The sequence below is a fragment of the Lithobates pipiens genome, unplaced genomic scaffold (assembly GCF_037356315.1).
Source record: "Lithobates pipiens isolate NorthernLeopardFrog02 unplaced genomic scaffold, aLitPip1_a1.2 Scaffold_1, whole genome shotgun sequence".
Lineage (NCBI taxonomy): Eukaryota > Metazoa > Chordata > Amphibia > Anura > Ranidae > Lithobates > Lithobates pipiens.
This window is the reverse complement of record NW_027507685.1, coordinates 84,637,286-84,665,110: the sequence shown is the minus strand read 5'-3', so window position 1 is coordinate 84,665,110 and position 27,825 is coordinate 84,637,286. Positions and strand designations below refer to the sequence as shown.

The 27,825-nt window shown below is 45.8% G+C and overlaps 1 protein-coding gene across 5 annotated transcripts in view; it reads left to right on the top strand.

Annotated features, from left to right (window-relative positions):
• The window catches only part of SCAI (suppressor of cancer cell invasion), a 1,638,004-nt gene that overhangs the window by 816,628 nt on the left and 793,551 nt on the right, over positions 1-27,825 (top strand). For all 5 annotated transcript variants that reach the window (XM_077463762.1, XM_077463684.1, XM_077463531.1 and 2 more), the window contains exon 8: positions 9,907-10,059. In XM_077463762.1, the coding sequence (XP_077319888.1) occupies positions 9,907-10,059 (153 nt within the window). The remainder of the gene's footprint in view (positions 1-9,906; positions 10,060-27,825) is intronic.

The window sequence follows — 27,825 nt, the reverse complement described above, 5'->3', positions numbered from 1 at the left end:
GGCATCACTTCAGTGTGTAAGTACCTATATAAGGCAGTATGTCAGTAGTTGGAGCCCACCCCAGATGATGACCTGTAGGTCGAAACGCGTCGGGAGGACTCCGCTACTGCCAATTTTCCTCTGATATGCTTTATTGATCATCCTGGAAATGTGAGTTTGAACAATTTTTTTTTATTAAAGGATTTTTAAAAAAAACGTTATTATGCCATGTTGGCCTTGTTTCTTCATCTTCCATGCCTGAGTCGTTGCCGGAGTTGTACATGTATATGAAAAACGGTGATTACATCTAGTCGTTTGTGTGAACCGTATGTGGCACGATTGGAACATCCAGTTTTGGGACTACTCTGGCCGAGATTACAAGCTTTGATTGACCCCTGAGGCGTATGTCTGCTAGGGTCATATAGATCCGGTAAGCCTGTACCCTACAAGGTGGTGGGATCGTCACAGGGTGAATTATCTTTCTTGGTCACAACACCACAGAATCCTGGTTGATATCATTACACGTTGAGATTGATATCCTGCACGTTTTTATGGACTCTATATTTTTCATGTTTTATTATGGACTCTATCACTGTTATTAGTTATATTTGTATGTGCTTATATTGATTGCTTTGCTTCCCTTTTCACCGGGACAAGTATTTATACAGTCCTCAATTAGTTTTATGCACATATACACAGGTCACCACTTTTTTCTTATTAATTGTTTCAATATAGTATTACCCCCATTTTTCTTTTTGGGGTTACTTCACATATATTTTGTTATACAAGTGTACACATACACGTTTGTATCACTTTAAGAGTCACACATATATAAGTTGGGCGCTTACACTTTATTTTTGACAAAGATGAAGTTACGCTGAGTAAATAGATACCTAACATGTCACTCTTCAAAATTGCACACGCTCGTGGAATGGCGCCAAACGTCGCTACCTAAAAATCCCCATAGGCGACGCTTTACATTTTTTTTTTTTACTGGTTATATGTTTTGAGTTACAGAGGAGGTCTAAGGCTAGAATTATTGCTCTCACTCTAACGTTCACAGCGATACCTCACATGTGTGGTTTGAACACCGTTTTCATATGTGGGCGGGACTTACGTATGCGTCCGCTTCTGCATGCGAGCACATGGGGACAGGGGCGCTTTAATTTTTTTATTTTATTTTAGTTTGACATTTTTTTCCCCAAAAATAAATTTTTGGGTCACTTGTATTCCTATTACAAGGAATGTAAACATCCCTTGTAATAGGAATATGGCATGACAGGTCCTCTTTACAGTGAGATATTGAGTCAATAAGACCCTACATCTCACCTCTAGGCTGGAAAGCCTGAAATAAAAAAAATAAAAAAAGATTCTGGCTTTGATTGTATTGGCGAGTCGGTAGAAGCACCGGAGGGCGGCGGGAGGGGGGATGTCTATGGCTGGGTATTGCAGGGTATCACCGACTATGGCTGGGTATTGCAGGGTATCTCCGAGTATGGCTGGGTATCTCAGAGTATGGCAATTTATGGCAGGGTATTGTAGAGTATTGGCAGTGTATTGCAGACTATTGGCAGTGTATTGCAGAGTATTGGCAGTGTATTGCAGAGTATTGGCAGGGTATTGCAGATTATTGGCAGGGTATTGCAGAGTATTAGAGGGTAGTGCAGAGTATTAGCTGGTATTGCAGAGTATTAGCTGGTATTGCAGAGCATTGGCGGGTGTTGCGGAGTAATTGTGGAGTAATTGTGGAGTAATTGTGGAGTAATTGTGGAGTAATTGCGGAGTAATTGCAGAGTAATTGCAGAGTAATTGCAGAGTATTTGCAGAGTATTTGCAGAGTATTTGCAGAGTATTTGCAGAGTATTTGCAGAGTAATTGCAGAGTAATTGCAGAGTATTTGCAGAGTAATTGCAGAGTATTTGCAGAGTAATTGCAGAGTATTTGCAGAGTATTTGCAGAGTAATTGCAGAGTATTGCAGGGTATTTGCTGGTACTGCATAGTATTGCAGGGTATTGCAGAGTAATGGCAGGGAATTGAGGGGTTAAATTTCGGTGAGCAGCGATATGGGCACTGCAGATGCAGCCCACAGCGCTTCTGACACCGATCTCTTCCCCCTCCGCTGTACCGATCGGGGAGGGAGGAACCGGCGTCATAACATGACACCAGTTTGTTTACAAGTGATCACTTCGTCATTTGACGGAGCGATCACGTGGTAAACGCCCGCGATGAGCGGCCATTTACCGTGATCCGTGATGCACCGGGTCCTGTGGACCCGGCGGTCACGGATGCTCTCGAGTGCGCGCCCCAGGGGGCGTGCGAGAGCGGAATTCTGGGAGGACGTCATATGACGGTCTCCCAGGGTTAAACAACCGCCCTGTAGCCGTCATTCAGCTATGGGCCGGTTGTTAAGTGGTTAAACTCACTGCTCCTGAAAAAATGGCAGTTTAAAAAAAATATAAAAAATTGCATTGATACATGTCCCCTGGGGCAGGACTCGGCTTTCAAATTTGCCACAAACACCCCAAATTGTTCGCTATTCGGCGAACAGGCGACCCAATGTGCGAGTCGAACATCGGGCTCATCCCTACTCGTATTTAGATAATATTTACTTAAAGTAGCTGCAAACCCTTACATATACCCAGTGAAGTGACTGGCCTCAGGTGATACACAGAGATGAACCAATTCCCCTACATAAGTTGCACCTGCAGTTTAAAGTGCTGGATTATAAAGATTGTCTGAGAGTTCAGAAAAAAAGGGGTGGAGAGCAGAAGTTACACTCTGCAGTGGAGAGCTCCGAGAGCTGATTGGAAAGAAGGGACATCCCCCCCCCCCCCCCAACACACACACACACACACACACGCACTAACAGAGCTGAAGCTATTATTTTGCAGGAGGTCCCTTCCCTGTCACCTTTTTTCTCTTGGTGTCAGGAAAACTTGTCAGAAGTGATTCATGCTGATAACAGAGGAACAAAACGACAGACAAAAGTCACATTCAGTGCTTTTAATTGAGAAAGTACACACTATAGAGCAGCCTTTAACAACCTTTTCAAACACAGAGGAAGCCTTGAAACAACTTTCAGGTCTCAAGGAACCCCTGGTAGAATGGCTATATTTATAACTCATGATACATTAGTATGATGGTCAGTGGGAACACTGCTCCTTACACTTGTGGACATTGCGAAGAATTACCCCCTTACAGATAGCTAGAAGGATCGAAGGTGTCAGTGGGAACTTATCTGAGAGGCAGAAATTGCTTAACCACTTGCTTACTTGGCACTTAAACCCCCCTCCTGTCCAGGCCAATTTTCCGCGCTGATGCATTTTGAATTACAATTGCACGGTCATGCTACACTGTACCCAAATTAAATTCTGTATCTTTTTTTCTCACAAATAGAGCTTTATTTTGGTGGTATTTCATCACCTTAGCGGTTTTTATTTTTTGTTAAAAAAAATGTAAAAAGTCTGAATTTAACCTCCCTAGCGGAATTTACTAGCAGGAGCGGTAACCCCGAGCCAGACTCGGGATCGCTTCGCTGGATGCAGGGGAGGACACAGGGAGAGTTACTTACCTTGTCCCCTGGATCCAGCGATGTCCCCCGCGCTGTGTGATCGAGCTGTCCTCCGCTCGATTCACAGTGACAAATGCCGCCGAGCTCCGTTCCCTGCGACGTTACGGCGCACAGGAGCGGAGAACGGCGGCAAATTCAAAAAAGTAAAAACACACAAAACACACACAGCACTGTAATCTTACAGATTACAGTACTGTATTAAAAAATACACACCCCCTTTGTCCCTAGTGGTCTGTGCAGTGCCCTGCATGCACTTTTATATTATAAATAAAGTTTTTTCTGCCTGGAATTTGGAGATTGTCCATAGCAACAAAAAAGTGTCCCTTTTTTCAGTGTTTTAGGATTTGATTACATTATTGAATATTTTTTATTATTCTTTATTATATTATAAACTTTATCATACCTGGGATGTCTGCTAGACTCTGGTTTGAAGAGATTTAAGAGTGTTATTCCTAAGAATTACAGGACTACAAAATAAAACGCCAGATTTCCATGCAAAATAATTGTACCGCTTTCAGCACCTAATTCCAGACTGAATCATACCGCCAGGGAGGTTAAAGAAAAAAAATATATATATTGTTATAAAATTTTGCATACAGGTAATTTTTCTCCTTCATTGATATATGCTGATGAGGCAGCACTGATGGGCACTGATGGGTGGCAATAATGGGCATTGATCGTTACACTGATAGGCAGCACTGCTAGGTGGCACTGATTGGCACTACTGGTGGGCATTGATAGGTGGCACTTGTAGGCATAGATAGGTGGCACTCGTGGGCACTGGCAGGGGGTACTGGTGTGCACAGATGAGGCGTAATTGCCTCTTCCTCTTCGGGACCAATGTCCCTTGCAGATAAGCCGGTGATTGGCGTGAGGAGAAAAAAAAAACAATTACTGAGCTTTTGTTTACATCATGTGATCAGCTGTCATTGGCTGACAGCTGATCACGTGGTAATGGACTGGCCCCTTATTCGGATCTGTGATCACCCGAGTCTCAGCGACTCGGTGATCACAGCGCGCCATGCGTGCGCACAGGAAAGGCCGACTTATAAATTCAGGTCTGCACTGTGGCCGTCATTCGGCTATAGCGCGGACGGCAAGTGGTTAAGGAATCCCTAGCAACCTGTTAAAACGGTGTTCCTCTTAAAAAAATAAATAAAATAAAAGTCAGCAGCTACAAATACTGCAGCTGCTGACTTTTAATAATCCAACACTTCCCTATCCCAGGGTCCAGCAATGCGGGGGATCGAAGCCCCGCTCGTCTCCCCCTCTGCTTGGTGGCGCCGGCATTTTAACTGTGGGTGTCTGGCTGTGGCTTCACAGTCGGGCACCCATTGCGCGAGCCGCGCCACGCGCCATGATTGACAAGAGGGAGTGGGGAGAGGCGATCTCCAAGGGACGTGACGCCAGGACCCCAGGTACCGAAGGAGGCAGACTACGAGGGACCAGGGCAGAACTTGCCATTGGGCTTGACTGGGCTCAAGCCCATGGACCCCACCCAATAGGGGGCCCCGCCCAGACATAGCCGAGTGTACTCAGCTCGGCTCTGCTCACAGTCATGCCCAGTCCCGCCCTATGATGGAGATAACACAGGGACTGGGTGTGACTTTGAGCCGAGTACACTCGGCTACTCTCGGCTCCGCTCAGGACTGTGAGAGGACCCAAGAGCCGCCAAGAGGACTCTGTATCTTGGCGGCGCCATTTTTAAACTTCAAGACTGCAATGACAAGGCTGAAAATGACACTGGACAAGGCTGCAGATGGATGGGCAAGGCTACAGATGGACACTGATAAGGCTGCATTTTTGGGTGTTTAAATTTAAGTTTTTTTCCTTAAAATTCCCTCCTAAACTTGGGGTTCGTGTTATATGCAAGTGCATGTAATACGCCAATAAATATGATAATGTATAGAAGGTAGGGCCCGAAAGTGACTCAAGCCCAGGGCCCCCCACCACCCTAAGTCCTGCCCTGCGAAGGACCCCCTAGCAACAGGCATTTAGAGGTGAGTAAAAAAAAAATAATAATTCTCCAAATGTTTTTTATTTATTTAGCACATTAATAATTTAGTTTTTTTTAGGGTTGAACTTCACTTTAAGAAAGCCTGCTATAGAGGGATATGCTTTGGTTATATTTCTTGTCTGAGGTTTAAAACCACTTTAACCCGGAGTTCTGGAGAAATATTGTGATTTCTACAGCCCTTGTTTTGAGTACTATACCACCTCTTTGAACACTTGTTTGCTATAAAATAAGGGGGTAGAAGGTTTTTGAATTTACACTAGGGCTCCAAGATCCTAGAGATAAGCTAGCAAGATTTCTGGGAAATAATAAAATTTAACTTTAATATGTTTTTTCAATAATGAAACTACTGAATGTTCCTTTCTCTCAGTTTTTGTTGGGGTACACAAGGCTCAATCTCATAAATATGGGGAAAACCGGTGCCACAAGGAATTTGCACATTAGACAATAAAAAGGACACAGTCCATATCTAGTGGCTATACCAATGTAAGTGCAGCACAAGCTCAGGAGTAGCAACCTTATTTTAACTTAGAGTTCTGAGGAGGTAGGATGTCCTTCTTCTGTTCTGCTGGGTCAAGATCTTCAAGCTGAACATAATGTACCTTCAGATTAAAATTTTTCCTGCAGCTGCCTTGCTCCTTTGTGACATATCAAGATTAGATGTGCAATAGCAATCACCAGGTTTCACACATCAATCTCTTCCCACCGCTTCACTGTTTTTTCTGTGGTTCACCATTGAAAGCAACAACTACCTAACAATTGCCTCAGTGAGTACCTTATACAGCCTTTCAACCTAATGCCATGGATCTTTCTCTTGTATTGTACCCCTGTGTTACATCAAGGGTGCAGGTGAAGAACTTGCAGTTGACCTCAGGTTCACAGTGGAGCCCCACCCACAACCTTTGAATCTGTTCTCCAGGTGGTGATTGGGATGCTTAAGGTTGCAGACCCATATACTTCCTTTAAGCATGCAGCAGCTATTATGGATTTACGCCAGACTAGACCCTCTGTTAGTGTTTTCCCTGATTCAAAAGATTGACATTTTTTTCTAGACTGTGGAAGCAGCCTAACTGAATTTTCTCCATTATTATGTGGATTTCCACTCTGTCTCTTTACTAAGGGCTAAGGGAATACCTGAGGTACAGAAGATTTTTTTTTTTTTTTACTCTTGATGGATCGCCTTAGCAAGACAACTGTGATTCCTGTCACAGATTTAACCACTTCAATACAGGGCACTTAAACACCTTCCTGCCCAGACCAATTTTCAGCTTTCAGCACTGTCGCACTTTGAATGACAATTGCGCGGTCATGCTACACTGTACCCAAATGAAATTTTTATCATTTTTTTCCCACAAATAGAGCTTTCTTTTGGTGGTATTTGATCACCTCTACGGTTTTTATTGTTTGCGCTACAAATAAAAAAAATACCGAAAATTTGGAAAAAAAAATGTTTTTATTTTTTGTTTCAGTTTCAAAACTTTGTAAATAAGTATGTTTTCTCCTTCACTGATGGGGCTACACTGATGGGCACTGATAAGGCGGCACTGATGGGCACCAATGAAGTGGCACTGATGAGGTGGCATTGATGGACACTGATAGGCGGCACTGATAGGCGCCACGGATGGGCGACACGGATGGGCGGCATGGATGGACACTGATAGGTGGCACAAATTGGCACTGATAGCTGGCACGGATTGGCATGGATGGGCGGCAGAGATGGGCATGGATAGGCAGCACAGATGGGCATGGATAGGCGGCACAGATGGGCATGGGTGGGCACTGATAGGCGGCACAGGTGGGCACTCATAGGCGGCACAGGTGGGCATTCATAGGCGGCACAGGTGGGCACTCATAACAGGTAGGCACTCATAGGCGGCACAGGTGGGCACTCATAGGCGGCATTGGTGTTATACTGTACTAATGGATGCCAATCAGTGCCAAACAATAATGCATGCCAATCAGTGATGCCCATTGTGGGCACTGATTGGCATCCATTATGGGCACTGATTGGCATCCATTGTGCTGACCATTGGCATCCCTGGTGGTCTAGGGAGGATTACCTTTTCCCTGGTGGTCTGGTGGTGTCCCTGGTGGTCCAGTGTGGGCATCCTCGGGGGGGCTGTGCTGATAATCGATCAGCACAGACCCCCCCTGTCAGAGGAGCAGCCGATCGGCTCTCCTCTACTCGCGTCTGACAGACGCGAGTGAGGAAGAGCCGATCACCGGCTCTTCCCATTTACACTGTGATCAGCCGTGATTGGACACGGCTGATCACGTGGTAAAGAGTCTCTGTCTGAGACTCTTTACCGAGATCGTAGTTGCCGGGTGTCAGACTGACACCCCGCAACAACGATCGCCGCGATGCGCGCCCCCGGGGGCGCGCAGCGGCTCATAATCCTGAGGACGTCATATGACGTCCGGTCAGGATTATCAAACCACTTTGCCGCCGTCTTTTTGTAATAGGGCGGACGGCAAGTGGTTAAAGTGTAAAGGCAAACTTTTTTTTTTTTTTTTTTTTTTTTTTTTTCCGTTTTGGATAGAGTAGGGGAAGATTATATTCCTTGTCAGTTTTTTTTTTTTTTTTTACATAGTTTCATAATTAGTAAGGTTGAATAAAGACACCAGTCCATCCAGTTCAACCTGAGTGAGTGTCTACAATTGTCCCTATCACTGACCATCACACACTCACATCAGTTCCTACCCTCAAGGGGGGCCCACAATCCAAGGTTCCCATTCATATACTAGGGTCAATTTTGAACAGAGGCTGATTAACCTACCTGCATGTCTTTGGATTGTGGGAGGAAACCGGAGTACCCGGAGGAAAACCCACACAGGCACAGGGAGAACATGCAAACTTCAGGCAGGTAGTGTCCCTTCTTACTGCTAGGTGAGAGTGCTAACCACTACACTACTGTGCCACCATCTGTGTTCCATAGGGGAGATTTCCCTTCACTTTCTACACCGTAGCCAAAACAGAGAGGAAATCACTCCAATGTGAGAATATTCCAGGGTGGCACAGGGGTCACCGAAACTAGTGTCCCCTCTACTACTGTTCCAGTAAACCTAAAATTTTAAATTTTCTTTTAGTTCCACTTTCCATGAAAACAGCATACAGGGCAAATAAAAGGGTGAATCTCTCTATCAGGGACATAGACTGCTATTAACCACTTCAGCTCCAGAAGATTTACTCCCTTTCATGACCAGGCCATTTTTTTTGTGATTATGGCATTGCATTATTTCAACTGACATCTGCATGGTCATGTGACACTGTACCCAATTAAAATATTCATCTCCCTCCCCCACAAATAGAGCTTTCTTTTGGTGATATTTGATCACCTCTGTGGTTTTTATTTTTTGCGCTATTAACAAAAAAAGATCAACAATTTTGAAATACACTTTATGCTATAAAACAAATCCATTTTTTTTTTATTGATTACTGGTAACGGTGGTGATCAGGGACCTTATAGCGGGACTGCAATATTGCAGTGGACAAATCAGACAGCTAACTAAAACTTTTTTTTTTATTTGGAAACCAGTGACACCAATAGTGATCAGTGCTATAAATATGCACTGTCACCGTACTATTGACACTGACAGGGAAGGGGTTAACCTCTACGGTGATCAAGGTGTTAAATGTGTAGCCAACATGTGTTACTGTGGGTGCTGTTTTTACTAAGAAAGAAAAAAACAGCACATTGCTGCTCTCCAGTAATGTCTGGAGCCGACAGCCTGCAGCACTGCCTGGGCGGCGGGGTATATCTACAATGAGCAGTCCGCAAGCGGTTAAAACTGACAGGTTCTATCCAAAACTAAAAAAAAAAAAAAAAAAAAAAAATACCTTTAGCTACACTTTAAGGTAATTTAAACCATATTGGTGCACTTTTGCAACAAGGCAGTTGAGTATTGTCTGTAATAAGTTTTTAATTGCACTAACCATTATATTTTCAGTACTGCTTTGACCTTGGAAAAAGGGGGGTAGGCCCTAAAGTTTTCACCGGGAACATAACTGTTGGTGAAAATAGATATCACTTCGCCTTATACTGTAGCCGGAACTACAGAAGAGGCATTAGCTGATGCAGCTGCTTGCTCAGTCCGCCACGGCCTTCTCCTTCCGGCTGGGCCTGCTCAGATGAAAATTACAAAAGCAATCCCACTTTGTTTTACATTGCGAGGACAGCGGGTCGGCAAGCCTAAGACACAATCTACCAGTCACCTGGATGTGGTGGACTGGTAGATTGCGATCAACCGGTTGCCCACACCCGATTTAGAGTGATCTTCAAATGTGTAAATTTCTGTTCACTGATTGTTCCTAAAGTTATATAACTTTTCTTTCCCTGGCAGGCAGACCCTGTGATGATTTTAAATGATGACAACACAATTGTGATTATTTCCAATCGGCTGGTAGATGGTACAGGACCCGTGTTGGAACAGGGTATGGTAGTGGGACAGCTGATGCTGGCTGATGCCCTTATTATTGGCAACTGCAATAATCAGGTGAGGATTTTTTGGACATTCATTAAAATGTAGACCTGAGAAACTTATATGCTATTGTTCTTCTCATAGGTACCCATTTTAAGGCTTTTTTGATATGCTATATTGATATTTGATAGTGTGCTATAGAGTGCAGCACAGTGGCTTAGTGGTTAGCACTTCCACCTAGCAATACTAGGGTTGTCGGTTTGATTTCCAACCACAGTACTAGCTGCATGGAGTTTGCATGTTCTCTCTGTGAATGTGTGGGTTTCCTCAGGGTACACTGGTTTCCTCCTACAATCCAAAGACATGCTAGTGGGTTAATTGGCTCCTTTCTAAATTGGCCCTAGTATGTGTATATATGTACATGAGTTTGGGACCTTAGATTGTAAGCTCCTTGGGGGGCAGGGACTGATGTGATTGTACAATATAAATGTAAAGTGCTGTGTAAATTAACACCACTATATATGTACCTATCATAATAATAAATAATAGACAAATAACATCCAACTATTTAAAACTACAGTATAGGACACAGGCTACTTTAAAGTAGAACTATAGGCAAAACCTTTTTTTTTTTCACTTTGGATGCAGCAATAACCCCTGTCAGATTTATTTTTTTTACCACCTGTGTCCCATTGCGGAGATTTCCCTTAACTTCCTGTCCCATTGCCAAACCGGAAGTGAGAGGAATGTTCAGCTGATGGTGGGCTTAAAGTGATTGTAAAGGAACCTATATTTTTTTTTTTCTTTTTTTCACTAAAGGTAAAGTTTATTTGCAAATTAAAATACAAGTAACATGGGTATATAATCAACACAACTGAATCATTTCAGATCATAACAAAGCCAAAAACATGCCAACATTGTCTTTTTACTTTCAAATAGTTTATTGATAACAAGCTTAAAGGACAAACAGTCACTGTTACAGACATATGTTCCAAAGAAAAAATAACACATTACATCAAAGTATCAAGCATAGATACAGAGTCAGGCTACATTCAGATATACGAAATGTACTCCATGCTAAAGCGTGGATTAGAACTTGGGCCTACAACTCAGATTACCATTAGTATCACAAGGACAGAGTCCAGTTAACACTAGAAAAAGTAGGAGGGCGGAGCTCTGCCCAGATTACTGTGACCACAGTGAGCATACACATATTGTGTAGGTTGAGCAACATTATCAAAAGAGGATATCGGGAAATGGAGAAAGGTAAGACAAAGCAAGAGATAAGAGAGAAAAGAAGAGGAAGAACCAGAACTAGGGATACAACACAGAAGAAGAAAAGGAACTAAGGAAAGAGGGGGGTTGGGAGGGAAGGTGGCACTGACCAGGTGGCTCAAGGATGTCACAAAGGGGTGAGAGCCTCCCCGGCTCCTTATGAGCCAAGCTTAGGGTTTCAAAAGTTGACTATCAAATCCAGGGGGAAGAAAGTGGTCTAGCCAAGGGCGCCAGACCCTAAGATGTTGTGGGATCCTGTCCACTATTGTGGCCTCTATTTTGCTGTGTATCATAGCCTGGGTGACCCTATTCCTAACTTCCGCAATATGCAGAAATGGGGACTTCCATGCCTTCGCAATTGTTTGCTTGCCAGCTGTAGTGAGTTGCAAAAAGAGACGCAGTTGTGATTTAGTAAAGTCTCACGGTGGAAGATTAAGTAGGGCCAAAGATGGGTCGGGAGGGAGGGTCACATCAAATAAAGTTGAAACCATGTGAAATATTGCCACCCAGAAGCGTTGCACCACAGGGCACGTCCACCAAATATGCAAGTGGGTGCCACCAGTGTCGCAACCACGAAAGCAATTGGGGGAGTATGATGGTAGATATCTAGCTATCCTGGTAGGAACCAGGTACCATCTCATGAGGACTTTATAACTGGCCTCTAGCGCAACAACATTCTGTGAGGAAAGCTTAGTGGTTGCCCATATCATTGACCAATCGCTATCATCCAGGTCCAAGGATAGGTCCTTGGACCAAGCAGAAACATACGAGGGAGGCAGGGGTGAGGGGGACGTGAGATATGCGTAGAGGCTGGAGATTATGCCCGGGGCATGGGGGTCTGAGTCACAAATATTCTCAAAGAGAGACAATTTGTTCAGCACCCTTTGGGAGCCCAAGAGGGTTTGGATAAAATGTGAAATTTGGAGGTACCTAAAGCACTCCCGGGAGGGGAGATGTGAATGGGCTTGTATAGATGGAAAGGGTTTCGGGACACCATTCGAGATGAAGTCCCTCACGCGTTCCAGTCCGGCACGAGACCAGGCCAGGAAAGAGGCAGGCTGAGAAAATGCGGGAGGGAATAGTGGGTGGCCAAGAAGAGATAGTAGGGGTAGGTGCGGGGAAATCAATTTAAAAGGTCTACGTAATCTGTCCCAGATTTTCATAGAATGTAGGGTTATAGGATTATGAATAGGACCCCGGGCAGTGGGGGGGAGCCATAAAAGATTAGTGATATGTATGGGATGTAGATCTATTGCCTCCAAAGCTACCCAGAGAGGGATCTCCGTTTTTGCGTGGTAAAGGGTCAACTGAGCAAGTTGAGCTGCATGAAAGTAACGGAGAAAATTGGGAACACCAAGACCCCCGTTGAGCTTACTGCGGAGCAGGGTTGAACGTGAGACTCGGGGGGCCCGGGTGCCCCAAATATATTTGTATACCCGACTCTGGATCGCCCTGTGGAAATATGGTGGAATCGCGACCGGGAGGACTCTATACAGGTACAATAACTTCGGCAACAATGACATCTTCACAGCCGCGATCCGCCCCAGCCATGAAACGTGTAAAGGTAGCCACGTGTCAAGCATGGAGGACAAGTGTTTAAACATTGGGAGATAATTGGAACGAAATAAATGGGCGGGGTCACTAGTTAGTTTGATACCCAAGTAGGAAATGGAGGAGGAGGACCATTGAAAGGGGAAATTACTTTTTATAAGGTCGAGGACCTCTGGAGGGAGCGTCACGTTAAGGGCTTTGGATTTCTCTTGATTTACCTCTAATCCAGATATTCTTGCAAATTTAGACAGGAGTTGTAGAAGGTTGGGTAGGGAGACATGCGGAGATGTAACAAATAACAGGGCGTCATCTGCAAAAAGGCATATTTTGTGAGATGTAGAAGCGACCTCTACACCATGAATATTGGGATCAGATCTAATCAAGGCAGCAAGGGGTTCAATTACTAAGGCAAATATTAACGGGGATAAGGGACAACCCTGCCTTGTCCCTCTACTAATTGGGAAACACTCTGAACTGAAGCCCGAGTACTTAACATATGCCTGTGGGTGAGTATACAGAGCACTTACCCATTGCAAGAAGTTGGGGCCAAAACCCCAACGTCCCAAAATGTAGTGAAGATAGGGCCATGAGACCGTATCAAAAGCTTTCCTAATATCAAGGGATAAAAGATGCATGGGAATCTTACATGACATAGCTATGTGTTGTAGAAGGATCACCCGACGGATGTTGTCGGCAGCCTGGCGACGAGGAATGAATCCTACTTGATCCTTATGTATCAGGCCTCCAATGATCGGGTTGAGTCTTAGGGCAAGGATTTTGGCTAGTAGTTTCACATCTACGTTTAAAAGGGATATGGGCCTATAGTTGGACCAGAGGGTGTGGTCAGTATTGGGCTTAGGGATCATGGCAATAATGGCAGTCAGCGAGTCTCGGCCAAGGGATTGTTGCTGTAGCAGGGCGTTGAAGGATTTAGAAAGAAGTGGGGCAAGAGTGGGTGCGAATTTCTTGTAATATACAGCAGGAAGACCATCCGGGCCAGGGCGTTTATGAGGTTTAAGTGATTTAATGGCGCCAAGGACCTCCTCGACCGAGATAGGTTTATCTATAGACTCCCTGCTGGCAACAGGCAACGAAGGTATAGGTAAATCTTGGAAGAGCATCTCCGCCTCAGAAGAGGGAAGAGACCCCCTCGATTCATATAGATTAGCAAGACGCTTACGGAATTCAGAGAGTACCTTAACAGGGTTGCTAGTATGAGTGCCATTAGCCAGCCGGAGTCTAATAGGTTTATGTATACGGTCTGGTCGCCGAAGACTCAGCGCTAGTAAGGTGTCCGGCTTGTTGGCCTTCGTGTAGATCTTGTGGCCGGACCGGCGGAGAGCTTTCTCCGCAGATTCAGCCAAGAGCAGATCTAGTTCCAACCTGGTTACCTCGAGCTGTTTCTTATTATCATTAGAAGGGGTCGCTTGAAATTGTAGAAACTGGCGTTGGAAGTCAGCCTCCAGCCGTTGTAATTTGAGTCTTTTGTCACGCTTCAGATGAGTCGCAACTGAGATACAAGTACCTCTGATCACCGGTTTGTGCGCTTCCCAGAGGAGGGTCGGCGAAATGTCTGGACTAGCATTAAATTGAAGATAGTCATGAAGGGCAGTTTGAATATCGAGACAGTAAGACTGGTTGGTAAGGAGGGCCTCATTCATACACCAGGATTTGTTGTCAGGTCGGGGTATTAATGACGAGATCGTAGTTACAACAGCGCAGTGATCTGACAACATTGTCTTTTTAAACAGCGACAGAAGTGCTACAGATTGAGAACCAGCATCCCCCACTATGGGCCTATTTAGCCCCTGGAGGTTAAATCATTGTCTAACACCTCAATTCTGAATATTCCCATTTGTTCCCAGTAGGTGAGAGGGAAACAAAGTTGGGAAGAGTAATAGTCTATATGAGAAGCAGGGTAAAAGAGATAAACGAAGAAAGAAAAGGAAAATAAAGAGAGTGCCTATACCAGACAATCCAAAAACGTAGCACAAAAACTGGCAAGGTAATACTGAGATGTAGGGGATCACAACCCCCAGGTCACAGTTTAAAAGCTGAAATGTCCCGTCCGAGACACATATCCAGGTCCGGCTACTGACCACTGGACTCATACTCCCACCTGATTCAGCAGATCCCTATAGGCCTGGGAGTAGCTAAAGACAAACCACGGAGACCAGGTCTTATGATAGCGATCCACTCGTTCATTTGATTGGGCCGCTGTGTCTTCCATCTCACATATAGAGGTGACTTATTTAACCATTCCTTCAGGGTGGGGGTTGTTTTAGATTTCCAGAAAAGTGGAATAAGGGAATTAGCTGCATTTAGCATGTGTCTTGAGAGTGAGTTCTTGTACTTTCTGAAGGAAGTGTTTGATATATGTAGCAAACAACACGCAGCGTCTACCCTAAGTCTGGTCTCCGTGATCTGAATGATCAAGTCCCTTACCCCCAACCAAAATGGTTTCAGCTTCTCACACTGCCACCAAATGTGGAGCAAGGTACCCTCCTCTTTATCACACCTCCAGTATCTGTCAGATGATTGTGGATACCATCTGTGGATTTTCTCTGGAGTGGCGTACCAATGAGTTAGTATCTTGTAGGCCGTTTCTTGCATTTTCGTGCTCAAGGAGCATCTATGAGAGGGAATGCAAGCCCTGTCCCACTGGTCATCTGAGTTTGGTGTTCCCGAGTCCACCGCTCCCTGAGTCTGTGGTCCTCCCTTGGACCCATAGATTGTAACCAGGCATAAGAAAGTGATGTGGTCTTCGGGGTGGGTTCTTCCTTCAAACACACTGACTCGAATTTCGTTAGGTCTCTCGTAAAGTATGTCCTACGGGTAGCGTCATTAACATAGCTTCGTAACTGGAAGTATGTCCACATAGGCATATGTGGCATTTCACAGTCCAGTTTAAGGTATGAAAAGTCTTTCATCATTTTGTTAAGGAAGCAGTTAGCCGCCAGGAGCGGCCCTCTCGGATTTATCGGTTTGAGGAAGGGTTTTTCCATTCCCGGGGGAAAGTCCGGGTTGTTTCGTATAGGGGTGAGGGGGCTCATGGGGGTGGAAAACTCGGGATGTTTGGCTAGAATATGAAATATATTGAGGGTAGTGCCGATGGTAGGGTGCGATAGCATGGACATGGGGTATCTAGCTCGTGGGATCCAGGGCGAGAATCTGAGGGGGATTGTGTTTGTCTCTTCCTCCAAGAGAACCCAATCTTTAAGTTGATAATGACAATGCCAGTCAATGATGCGTGCAACATGTGTAGCATAATAGTAATATTTGTAGTCAGGAACACCCAAGCCTCCCCTGTCCTTGGGTCTGGTCAATAGGGCCTTCTTCAGTGGAGGTGGTTTGTGTGCCCAAATAAATTTCATCTGGAGGGAATGTAGGGATTTAAAAAAGCTCATGGGTATCCTAATAGGTAAAGTGCGTAACAAATAAAGCACTTTTGGCAGTATGACCATCTTATAGATGGCAGCCCTGCCAAACCACGGAAAGTACACCGAGCCCCACTTCTGTAGATCCTGTGCTATACTTTTAAGAAGGGGGGGAAGTTCTGCGCAAATGTCAATGAAAGTCTGGGAGTCAGCCAGATTCCTAAATATTTAACAGCCGACGCAACCCATTTAAAGGGACTATTGACTTGGGCCGTGGTCAATTGGGCTGTGGGAAGTGAAATATTCATAGCCTCAGATTTAGAATAGTTTATTTTAAAATTAGATACATAACCAAAATTAGCAAATTCTTTCAAAAGAGAGGGGGTGGAGATATGAGGGTCTGTCAAAAAGAACAATAGGTCATCGGCGTAGGCCGCTACTTTGAAGACCTTCCCATTGAGTTGGAAACCCCTGATTGATGGATCTGCGAGGACATGTCTTATAAATAGTTCAAGGGAGATAATAAAGAGTAGGGGTGACAAAGGGCATACCTGTCTAGTACCATTTTTAATAAACACTATGTCCGAGAGTGTCCCATTTACCTTGAGCCTGGCTGAAGGATTCTGGTATAATGCCGAAATCCACGCCATCATGTTAGGACCCAAACCAGTGCGTTTGCACGTCTCCAACATATAATCCCAAGCTACTCGATCAAAGGCCTTCTCCGCATCAGTCGACAGGAGAAAGCCCTCGATCTTTCGCTGGTGTGCTAAATGGATCAAGTTCAGGGACTTTGTTATGTTGTCTTTGGCCTCCCTACCGGGCATGAATCCAGGATCCTATTTTTTTTTTTTTTTTAAATAGCAAACATGTCATACTTGCCTCCACTGTGCAGCTCGTTTTACACCCTCTTCATGTGGTCCTGGCACTTGATTGGCTAGGTAGCTCCCAAATTAGGTGAAAAAAACACAAGGGTTTACAACCCCGTTAAGCCTCCTGTCAGGTGATGTCAGAGTCTGTCCAGACTGGGGAAAGATCACAACCATATGGTTGGGATCCACTCACATGCCTGGACCGGCAACCAGCTCAGCCTCTCATCAAGCCGCAGAGAGTGACAGCCATCAGCTCTCAGCTCAGGGAGCACAGTTTGATTACTTGATTTTCAGCTTTAAAGCTGACGGGGAACACCATCTACCTAGGTAAGTATGACTCATAAATAAAATTCTCATACTTGTCTTTTATTTACCCGACATCTCCTCTTTCATGCTCTTCAGTCCACATAACGATGATTAGGTCTCATTCACGTGGAGCATATGTGTCCATGCCCAGTGTGATGGCTGTGTACTGCTTGGAGATGCATGGTGTTCTGTGCATACCTGTGCAGGCAGTCCAGCCAAAGTCAATTGTGACACAGAAGCTGCATGGATATAGTCGAAAGTCAAAATTTGACACGCAGACAGGAAAGAATGCATGTATCCAAACGCACAGTGTCTACATTCGCATCTGTGCACCCACTTCTATAGGTGGAGCTCTATGGTGGATGCAAATGCAGCAAAAAGTGCATACAGGACCTGTCTGAGTGCCTGTCTGAATGAGCTCTTAGGGTAATTTTTTTAAAACTAGAACAGACAGAATTTGGAACATCTGTGCATGGCAACCAATCAGCTCATAGCTTTCATTTTTAAAGCTGAACAAGCTGAAACTGATGGGTTGCCATGTGCAGCTGTTTCAGATTCTGATCACCAGTTTTGATATATTCCCCTCACTGTGTTTTACATTTCTTACTCCTGACTACTGCTTTCTAAGTTCAGCACATTCTTTGTTAACCACTTCCCGACCGGCGCACGCCGATGTACGTCAGCACAATGACATGGGCAGGCAAATGGGTGTACCTGTACGTCTCTTTAAATTTGCCGCCCTGCCATCGTTCGCATGCCGGTCGGGACCCCCGTGAGTCCGGTTGCGGGTCCCGTGGACTCGATCACCGCGGGCATCCCCGCGATCGTCTCACGGGGCGGCTGAACTAGGAGATGCCGTTGTAAACAGCATCTCCCAGTTCTGACGCTGATCTCTGCTCCATGTGATTGGAGCAGAGATCAGTGTTCACTAAATAAAAGGCCAGCCCCCAACAGTTAGTAACACGCCCCTAGGAACACTTAACCCCTACACTGCCACCCACTGGTTAACCCCTTCACTGCCAGTGTCATTTACACAGGAATCACTACATTTGTATAGCAGTGATTGCTGTATAAATGACAATGGTCCCAAAAATGTCCGATGTGTCTGCCATAATGTCGCAGTCACAATAAAAATCGCCGATCACCGCCATTACTAGTAAAAAAAAAAATATTAATAAAAATGCCATAAAACTATCCCCTATTTTGTAAACGCTATAACTTTTGAGCAAACCAATCAATAATCGCTTATTGCGAATTTTTTTTTTTTTTTACCAAAAATATGTAGAAGAATACATATCGGCCTAAACTGAGGGAAAAAAAGTATTTTTTTATATATATATATTTTTGGGGGATATTTATTATAACAAAAAGTAAAAAATAATGCGTTTTTTTCCAAATTGTCGCTCTATTTTTGTTTATAGCGCAAAAAAAAACGCAAGGGGTGATCAAATATCACCAAAAGAAAGCTCTATTTGTGGGGAAAAAAAGGACGTCAATTGTGTTTGGGAGCCACGTCGCATGACCGTACAATTGTCAGTTAAAGCCAAACAGTGCCGAATCGCAAAAAGTGGTCTGGTCTCAAGCCAGCAAAATGGTCCGGGGCTGAAGTGGTTAAAGTGATTGTAGAGGCACACACTTTTTAATCTTCATGCATTCTATGCAGGAAGGTAAAAAGAAAAAAACTTCTGTGTGCAGCAGCCCCCAGCCCCACCAGATTTTTACCTGAGTCCCCTCTTGATCCAGTTATGTCCACAAGAACCTTGGCTGTCTGGGGACTCGCACTCCTGATTAGCTTTTGGCAGCCGCAGGAGCCATTGACTCGCACTGCTGTAAATCACAGCCAGTGAGCCAATCAGAAGAGGGAGTGAGCAGAGGTAAGCCATGGCTACTTGTGTGAATGGACACACAGAGCCGCAGCTCAGAAGCGTCCCTGCTTGGGTGCCCCCATAGCAAGCTGCTTGCTGTGGGGGCACCCAGAAAGAAGGAGGGGCCAGGAGTGTTGGCGTGGGACCTAAGAGGAGAAGGATACAAGCTTCTTTGTGCAAAACTGCTACACAGAGCACCTGCTCTGTGTATAACATATTTATTATTTAGAGAAAAAAAAGACTTTAATATCACTAAGGTTAGCTGTGTGTAGTAAAGCAGTGGTCCACTAACAGGCCAAATTTGATAACTGAAATATATCACATGTGATATATTGCTGCTCAGTGATTGCAGTATTCTAATATGCAACTTCCCAAGGTAATAAAACCTGGTCTGTTAGTGGGCCCTGAGGACAGGGTTGATGACCACTGTAGTAAAGGATATGCAATAGAACAGTTTTATTTTATCAAAATGAGTGTACTCAGTAAGCTACTCCACTGTCGATGCAATCTGACCACACCCATAGTGTTGGAATGGCGGCACTATATTGTCACATACCATCTTTCTTTCTTGGGGGGGGGGGGGGGGGGGTGCAAAAACATACCCAGTCCCGGGTTCCAGATGTGCCAGCTATGCCACTGATCATTATATGTAAATGATTATATCCAAAAAAAAGTCTCAGCCCTTTAGTACTACTTTAATATAAAAATGTATATCCCCCACCCCTCATATAGTCTCCAAGTTTATCCTACTTCTGGGTGTATTTATTATTATATGTATGAAAAAGTGAGAAAAAAAAAATATATATATATATGTGTGTGTGTGTGTATATGTATATATATATATATATATATATATATATATATATATATATATATATAGGAGAGGCGGCACCGTTTCACTGTGGATTAGCACTTTCAGCCTGGTTTTTGCCATGGCCGGCAGGCTGATTGCACACCTGTGGGCTGGGTTCATATTCTTCCCAGGATTAGAGTTCAGGACTCCCCCTTGGAGACAGCTCCACCCGGGCAGACAGGAGGTCTGGCCCCAGGAGTCAGGAGGACTCCACCCTACAGACAGGAGGTCTGTGTATGGAGAGCCAGGAGGGCTCTCATCTTCTCTAGGAGAGAGAGGCTGCAGGTGGCAGCTTGAACGTATAGACCGCATGGGCGTACAGGTCTGAGGAGCAGACCTAAGGTCTAGATGTGAGGCCTGTGTGAAAAAGACTGATCACTTGTCTTATGCCTGTGAAGTGGTGGCAAATCCAGTGAAGAGATCCGCTTCCAAGAAGAACTTGTTACTGTGGAAAAAATTAGTTAAAAGGAGTTCCGCCTGCAAAAAATAAAAGTATAATACAAATACTGCAGCTGCCGACTTTTAAAATAAGGACACTACCTCCTGTCCAGGGCACCTGCAATGTCATCGCCTGAAGGCGACCTGTCCCTCGGGTCCAGGTGCAGGCGCCGGCATCTTCAGCGGCATCTTCAGCGGCAGGCTTCACAGCCTGTTTCCTGCGGTGCATGCACAAGTCGTTCTGCGCATTCTGAACAGTCCCTGCTGTCTTCTGGGACATGTGTGTCTCCCAAAAGACAACGGATGTCACGTATAAGGTGAGACCAGAACTGCGTGGACCGCAACAGAGGATACCCAAACATATATAAGTGAAAATATAGTGATATATTAAGATAAGTGAATGATATAAACACAACCACCTCCACTATAATACAGTGTGCAAGCAACCAGCCACAAACAGAGACCCACAAATAATAATAAACAGACAGATATATACATATAATGGGGAATACCAGAATCCTAAACGTAGCCAGGCCAGGGTCATCAATGAGAGATCAGCAGATGGGGACAGGGAGAAAACAGGACACGGAGAGGGTGGGTGGATCAGGCTGTAAGGCAAAGATGAGGGTTACAGGATCACAGGAGGGACAGGTACAGGCACAAGGCTCAGTATTCAGGTACAGGAATCAGGTTCAGGTTACAGGGCTCTCAGGTTCAGGTCAGGGTGCAAGGAAGATACCAAGGCAAAAAGTGTGTGTACTTGCCGGGTATTTATACATATCTCCTGTAATCGGGCTCAGGTGATGCCTGAATACAGGAGATGATGTTGGCTCCACATTGCCAGGAACCACCCGCTAGTGGGCATTAGTACTGCGGCCCAAAGATCAAATAATTCCACCCGCAGGAGAGGGCTCCCTTGACAGTTCCAGACTGTCAACAGACACCTGCTGGTGGACATCATGGGTGGTAACAGGATGACGGGAGGGGCGGGTACAGGTATAAGGCTCAAGGTTCAGGTACAGGAATCGGTTCAGAGACAGGATCGGGACATCAGTCCCGATCACGGCCAGCCCTGCCAGTGCCCACCTGCCCCCTGACAGTGCCCACCTGCCCCCTCATAACTACACATAATAAAAAATTAGTGCCCCCCGTCAGTGCCAACCAGCAGTGCCCATAGTGCCACCCAGCAGTGCCCACAGTGCCACCCAGCAGTGCCCACAGTGTCACCCAGCAGTGCCACCCAGCAGTGCCCACAATCTGCTTCAACAAAGGTGCTGCACCCCAGATCCACATATCCGTGCCCATCAGTGTCATCTACCAGTGCCCAGCAGTGCCACCTATCAGAGCCACCTATCAGTGCCACTTATCAGTGCCCATCAGTCCCATCTATCAGTGGTACCTATCAGTGCCCATCCGTGCCACCCATCCGTGCCATCTTATCTGTGCCCATCTTTGCCCATCAGTGCCGCCTTATCTGTGCCCATCGGTGCCGCCTTATCTGTGCCTATTAGTGCCGCCTTAACTATGCCTTTCAGTGCCCACCAATGCAGCCTATCAGTGCCCACCAATGCAGCCCATCAGTGCCCACCAGTGCAGCCTATCAGTGCCGCCTCATCAGCGCACTTCAATGAAGGAGAAAAATTACCTGTTTCCAAATTTTTATAACAAACTATTAAACATGATTTTTTTTTTTTTTTTGCATCTTTTTTTTGTTTGTTTAGCAAAAAATAAAACTCCCAGCTGTGATTAAATACCACCAAAAGAAAGCTCTATTTGTGGGAAAAAAATGATAAAAATTTCATTTGGGTACAATGTTGTATGCCCGCGCAATTGTCATTCAAAGTGCATCAGCGCTGAAAGCTGAAAATTGGTCTGGGACTGAGGGGGGTTTAAGTGCCTAGTAAGCAAGTGGTTAAACAATCACATCAGAATTCAACTCACAAAAGTAAACAGAACCGAGATGGTTCCTCTGTGCAGCTACTTCTGGTCAGGGATGGCCTTGGTATACTGTCACTTATCAGGTGAGACCAGAACTGCCTGGACCACAACAGAGGAAACCCACACCTATTTAAGTGAAAATGTAGTGATTTATTAAGATAAGTGAATGAAATAAACGCAACCACCTCCAATATAATACAGTGTGCAACCAACCAACTACAAACAGAGACCCACAAATAATAATAAACAGACATATACATATAATGGGGAATACCAGAATCATAAACATAGCCAGACCAGGGTCATCAATGGGAGATCAGCAGATGGGGACAGGGAGCAAACAGGACAAGGAGCGGATGGATGGATCAGGCTTTAGGACAATGATGAGGGTATCAGGATCACAGGAGGGACAGGTACAGGTACAGAAATCAGGTTCAGGTTTCAGGGCTCTCAGGTTCAGGTCAGGGCGCAAGGAAGATACCAAGGCAAAAAGTGTGTGTGTACTTGCCGGGTATTTATACATATCTCCTGTAATCGGGCTCAGGAGATGATGTTGGCTCCGCATTGCCAGGAACCACCCGCTAGTGGGCACCAGTACTGTAACCCAAAGATCAAATAATTCCACCTGCAGGAGAGCACTCCTCTGACAGTTCTAGACTGTCAGGAGACACCCGCTGGTGGACATCAGTACTGCACGCCAAATGCCTGACAGAGCCATTAGTGGGTGGAACCTTTCCTGACAGCGGGGGGGGAGGCGGGGCCGGACATTGCATAGTTTGCCGCAGATTCTGTGGAGCTCTTTCGCCCTTAATAGACAGGTATCTGCTCCCCCCACCCCCTGAAAGGTGCCAAATGTGACACCGGAGGAGGGGGGAGGAACCCGATCAGTGGAAGTTCCATTTCTGGGTGGAACTCCGCTTTAATGCAATGTGATGTGAAAACTGCTAGTGATCTTGAGAAGAGTGTTACTGACAAGAGTGTTGTTCCAGATGCTGCTTAGCCACTCTGTCCTGTGTCTCCTTGGGTAGATGGAGCAGTGCTGCTGATTGGAACACATACAGTACAGACTGGGATGGTATGGCTATAAGGATATTCGCATGGTGGAAAGAAATTTCTGTAGCTAAAAGTGTGGTGGACACTATGGCTGCTGTGCCAGGAGAAGAGGCTCAACAGCCTACAGTCCAAGGTGCATTGGCTGTTCCAGAGATCAACCTACTCATGACTGAATGTCTGAGTGAGCGTAAACACACAGCAGAAATTTACAGGGAAAAATAGTTTGTTTTGTGAGGACAGATTTGCTTAAAGAAATGTTAGCATCATGGAGTTTACAGCTGGTGTATATCTTGCCGTCTTCTCCTGCGTTTGGAGAACTTATACCATGGTGTACTGCTGATTGGAGCTGGATACATAGGCTGTACTGTGCAGAAATAACCAATGATGGATAAATGTAATGCAGTGTAAGGTGAGGAGAGCCAATTGGACATAGTTGATCACATGGGTAAAGAGACACATTATCAACCCCTTACGGAGATTGGGGTTACTGCGCACTCCCGCGGGCGTGCGGACGCAGTGAGACTGGGATGACATATAACGAGAGGATCCTACCCGCCGTCAATTGTCTATACGGCGGGCATGAGGTGATAATACTAATAATTGCTATTTCAATGTTTCCTGAAGCTATTATGCCAGTAATGGAGGCTGTTAGTTGAAATGTCACTTTCCAAAAGCTTTTTAGGTTTGGGCAGGCCCACAGCATGTGAGATAGCATACCCACTGTACCCCAGCCATGCCAACATTCAATAGAACCATGTGATTCAAACATGGATGTAATTTGATGTAAGGAGTGAGATACCATCTAAGGTGTATCTTTTGTGCAACTTCCCAATATGTATCTGATCTTGTGTAGCAGTAATTACATATGTTATGGCCATTTTCCATTGGCCCTCAGTGAAGGTGGAGGAAAGGTCAGATTCACATTTTTGTATGGGAAGGATTTGAAGAAAATGCTTTTAGAGTACAAAAGAGTAAAGAATAAAGAAATACATTTCTTTATCGTACATCACAGGACACAGAGCAACCATAATAATGACTGCATAGGTTATACGCCACCTACTGGTGAATGCACACTGGCAGATAGTCAAACAGGAAATCCTCCCCTATATAAACCCTCCTACACAGGAAGGACCTCCCAGTTTTTTGACCAGTGTCTGTAAGGTGGAAATGGTCACTGATGTCATACATGTGCTCTTGGAGCATACATGGTGGTCTGGAAGGTTGTATTAAGAATAATGGACTTAAATCGGATCCATTCGAAAAAGCTGTCAGCCAAAATGGATGGTACCTGAGCCTCATGGGAAGGAGAAAGATTTCTAAAGGTTTGCCTGTAATGCAGCCTTACGGTGCTGGACCCTGTGTAATGGAACCCTGTGCAGTGTTTGTTCTGCTTTCTTGTAGGGTGCTATACAGGTCCAGGGGAGTGGACCCCAAATTGGAGGGTCCCAGTCCCCGAAGGTCTTTTATGACAAAGCTTGCCATGATAGGTGAAGATTGAACTCCTGTTATGTTCAGAGTCTTTCAGCAGGAATGGTAAGTCTGCATTTGGTAGCAGTTTTGCTTTATAAAAAGATCTGACTGTCAGGTGTTCCCGCAGTAGCCCCTAGGGGGTATATTCTGCATACTTACTGCTTAATCCGGAGGGCCTGTACAACTGTAAGTCGAAACACCCCTATTTTTGTGTCAAATACACAGTATTCTGGAGACACCACACTTTAGTAAGGAGCCTGGTGCAGTTGGACATTATTCTGAAGTTTGCAAGTATGCACCTGTTCATTTGTTCTGCAGGAGTTTACTTTTAGGCTAATCTGAAGCAGGAAAAGGCTGCATGGCATGCATATGTGCTAAACTAGTAAAAACTAGTATGGGGCCAAGTGCAGCTGGGCAGGTGCAGCATAGTATACATAAAAAGTGCAAAATGTTAAATAAACTGCGTTAAACACAAACACTAAAAACAAAAAACAAACAAGCAGCTGCTAGAGGTATGATACATACAATACAGACAAGAAAAACAAATGTAGCAGTGCTACATGTGTATATATATATATATATATATATATAATTTATTTTAGCCATGGGCATCCGCAGAACTTTTTCCAAGGGGGGGCATCATGTTAAGGCCACTCATGCTCCGCCCCTTTTCAACAATCTCATGAAAATCTTTCCACTGGTAATACATGTGTGTTATATAACAGATAATTCATCTTCACTTTGTATTGGAAGTTACTCTGGCGGCTGTGTTCCATGCCCATATAGCCTAGAGAATGTACATCTTTTTACATTGCAATACATCTGTTGTGGCCATATTTTGATCTCATACTGTCACTGTATAGGCTGTTTTCATCAAGATAAAAAAATGGCAACAACAGATGTATTGCAATGTAAAAAAGATGTACATTCTCTAGGCTATATTGGCATGGCATGCAGCCACCTGAGTAACCTTGCGGACACCCATGCTTTCAAAAACCAGCCCTGGAAAAATTTTCATACCAGCCTCACAGCATTATTATACCAGCCCAACAGCATAACGTCATGGTTTTCTTGTTCATGAAAGGGAAAACCATATGTTTTAAAGCACATTTGATGAAGAGAGGGATAGATAGATAGATAGATAGATAGATAGATAGATTCAAATTCCAGTTAATAGTGGTAAGTGATCAATCATCAAGGGGGACCCCAGAAACTCAGAATGTGGGGGGGGGGGGCACCTTCTGCAGAAAGAATACACTAAGGTAAGGGGGGTGGGTTACTAATATAAGGGGTAAACCCTTTATACCAGTGCACCTTACATTATCATATTCTCTTCCCCCCTTACATCAGTGAGCCCCCACCCCCCCCCCCCAACTGGCCTGACGGTGCTTTCACTGACCTCCTCTCAGGTGCACTGTGCAGGGCTCAGTCAGTCGGCTCCAGCTTGGTGGCTCTGGTTTTATCCTATAGTCTCCAAGTCTGACTTCTCCCATGACCCCCATCCCAGTGGCGCTCCCACTCTTGACTCCTCTCCAGACTCCCTCAGAGACTGCAGACATGCCACAGGAGATGGTCAGAGACTGCAGACTTGATGCAAGAGCTCAATGCAGCCTCAACAGAGCCCACCAAATGCAGCCTCACTGTGCCCACCAAATGCAGCCTCACTGTGCCCACCAAATGCAGCCTTACTGTGTCCATCAAATGCAGCCGCACTGTGTCCATCAAATGCAGCTTTACTGTGCCGTGAATGCAGTCTCACTGTGCCCACAATTGCAGCCCCTCCTGTGCCCCATGTCCCAGTCTGCAGTACCTGTCTGTGGGAAGGTGTGTTGTTGATGCTTGGTACGGTACCTTGCATGCCAGTAGGATATCCATGACGGCCAGCAGCAGGCAGGGTCTGTTCTCCTTTTGGATGGGGACGGTGCTCCTTCCAGAGGATCTGTTTGCTGTGAGATGGAGTGGTCCCTGGCCACCTGCACATTCAGTGGTGGGGCTGGAGAGCACCAGGGGGGCAGAAAGAACAGGGGTCGGGAGAATGGGGGGCTGGAGAGCACTAGGGTGGGGGCTGGAGAGTGATGGGGAGAGCTGAAGAGCACTTGGGGGAGAAAGAACAGGGGAGAGAGCACTGGGGGGGAAAGAACAGGGGGGAGAGCACTGGGGGAGTGGAGGGCATTGGGGGGGGGAGAACAGGGGGAGAGCACTGGGGGGGAGAGCACTGGAGGGAGTGGAGAGCAGTGGGGGGAAATAACAGGGGGAGAGCAGGGGGGAGAGCACTGGGGAGGGGAACTGGGGGAGATCACAGAGGGGAGAGGACTGGGGGGAGTGGAGAGCACTGGGGGGAACAAGGGGAAGAGCACTGGGGGGGGGGGGAGAGCACTGGGGTGGTAGCTAGAGAAGTATGGGGAGAGCTGGAGAGCAGGGGGGCAGCAAGAACAGGGGAGGAGAAAACTGTGGGGGGGGGGGGCAAAAGTGTGGTGGAGGAGAGCACGGGGGGGCAAGGGGGAGAGCACTGGGGGGGAGTGGAGAGCAGGGGGAGAGCACTGGGGGGAGTGGCGAGCACTGGGGGGTGAACGGGGGGGAGCTGAGAGCACTGGGATGGTGGCTAGAGAAGGATGGGGAGAGCAGGGGGGCAGCAAGAACAGGGGAGGAGAAAACTGTGGGGGGGGCAGGAGAGTGTGGTGGTGGAGGAGAGCACGGGGGGGACAGGAGAGTGTGGTGGTGGAGGAGAGCACTGGGGGGGGGGGGCAGGAGAGTGTGGTGGTGGAGGAGAGCACTGGGGGGGGGGGAGGAGAGTGTGGTGGTGGAGGAGAGCACTAGGGGGGGGCAGGAGAGTGTGGTGGTGG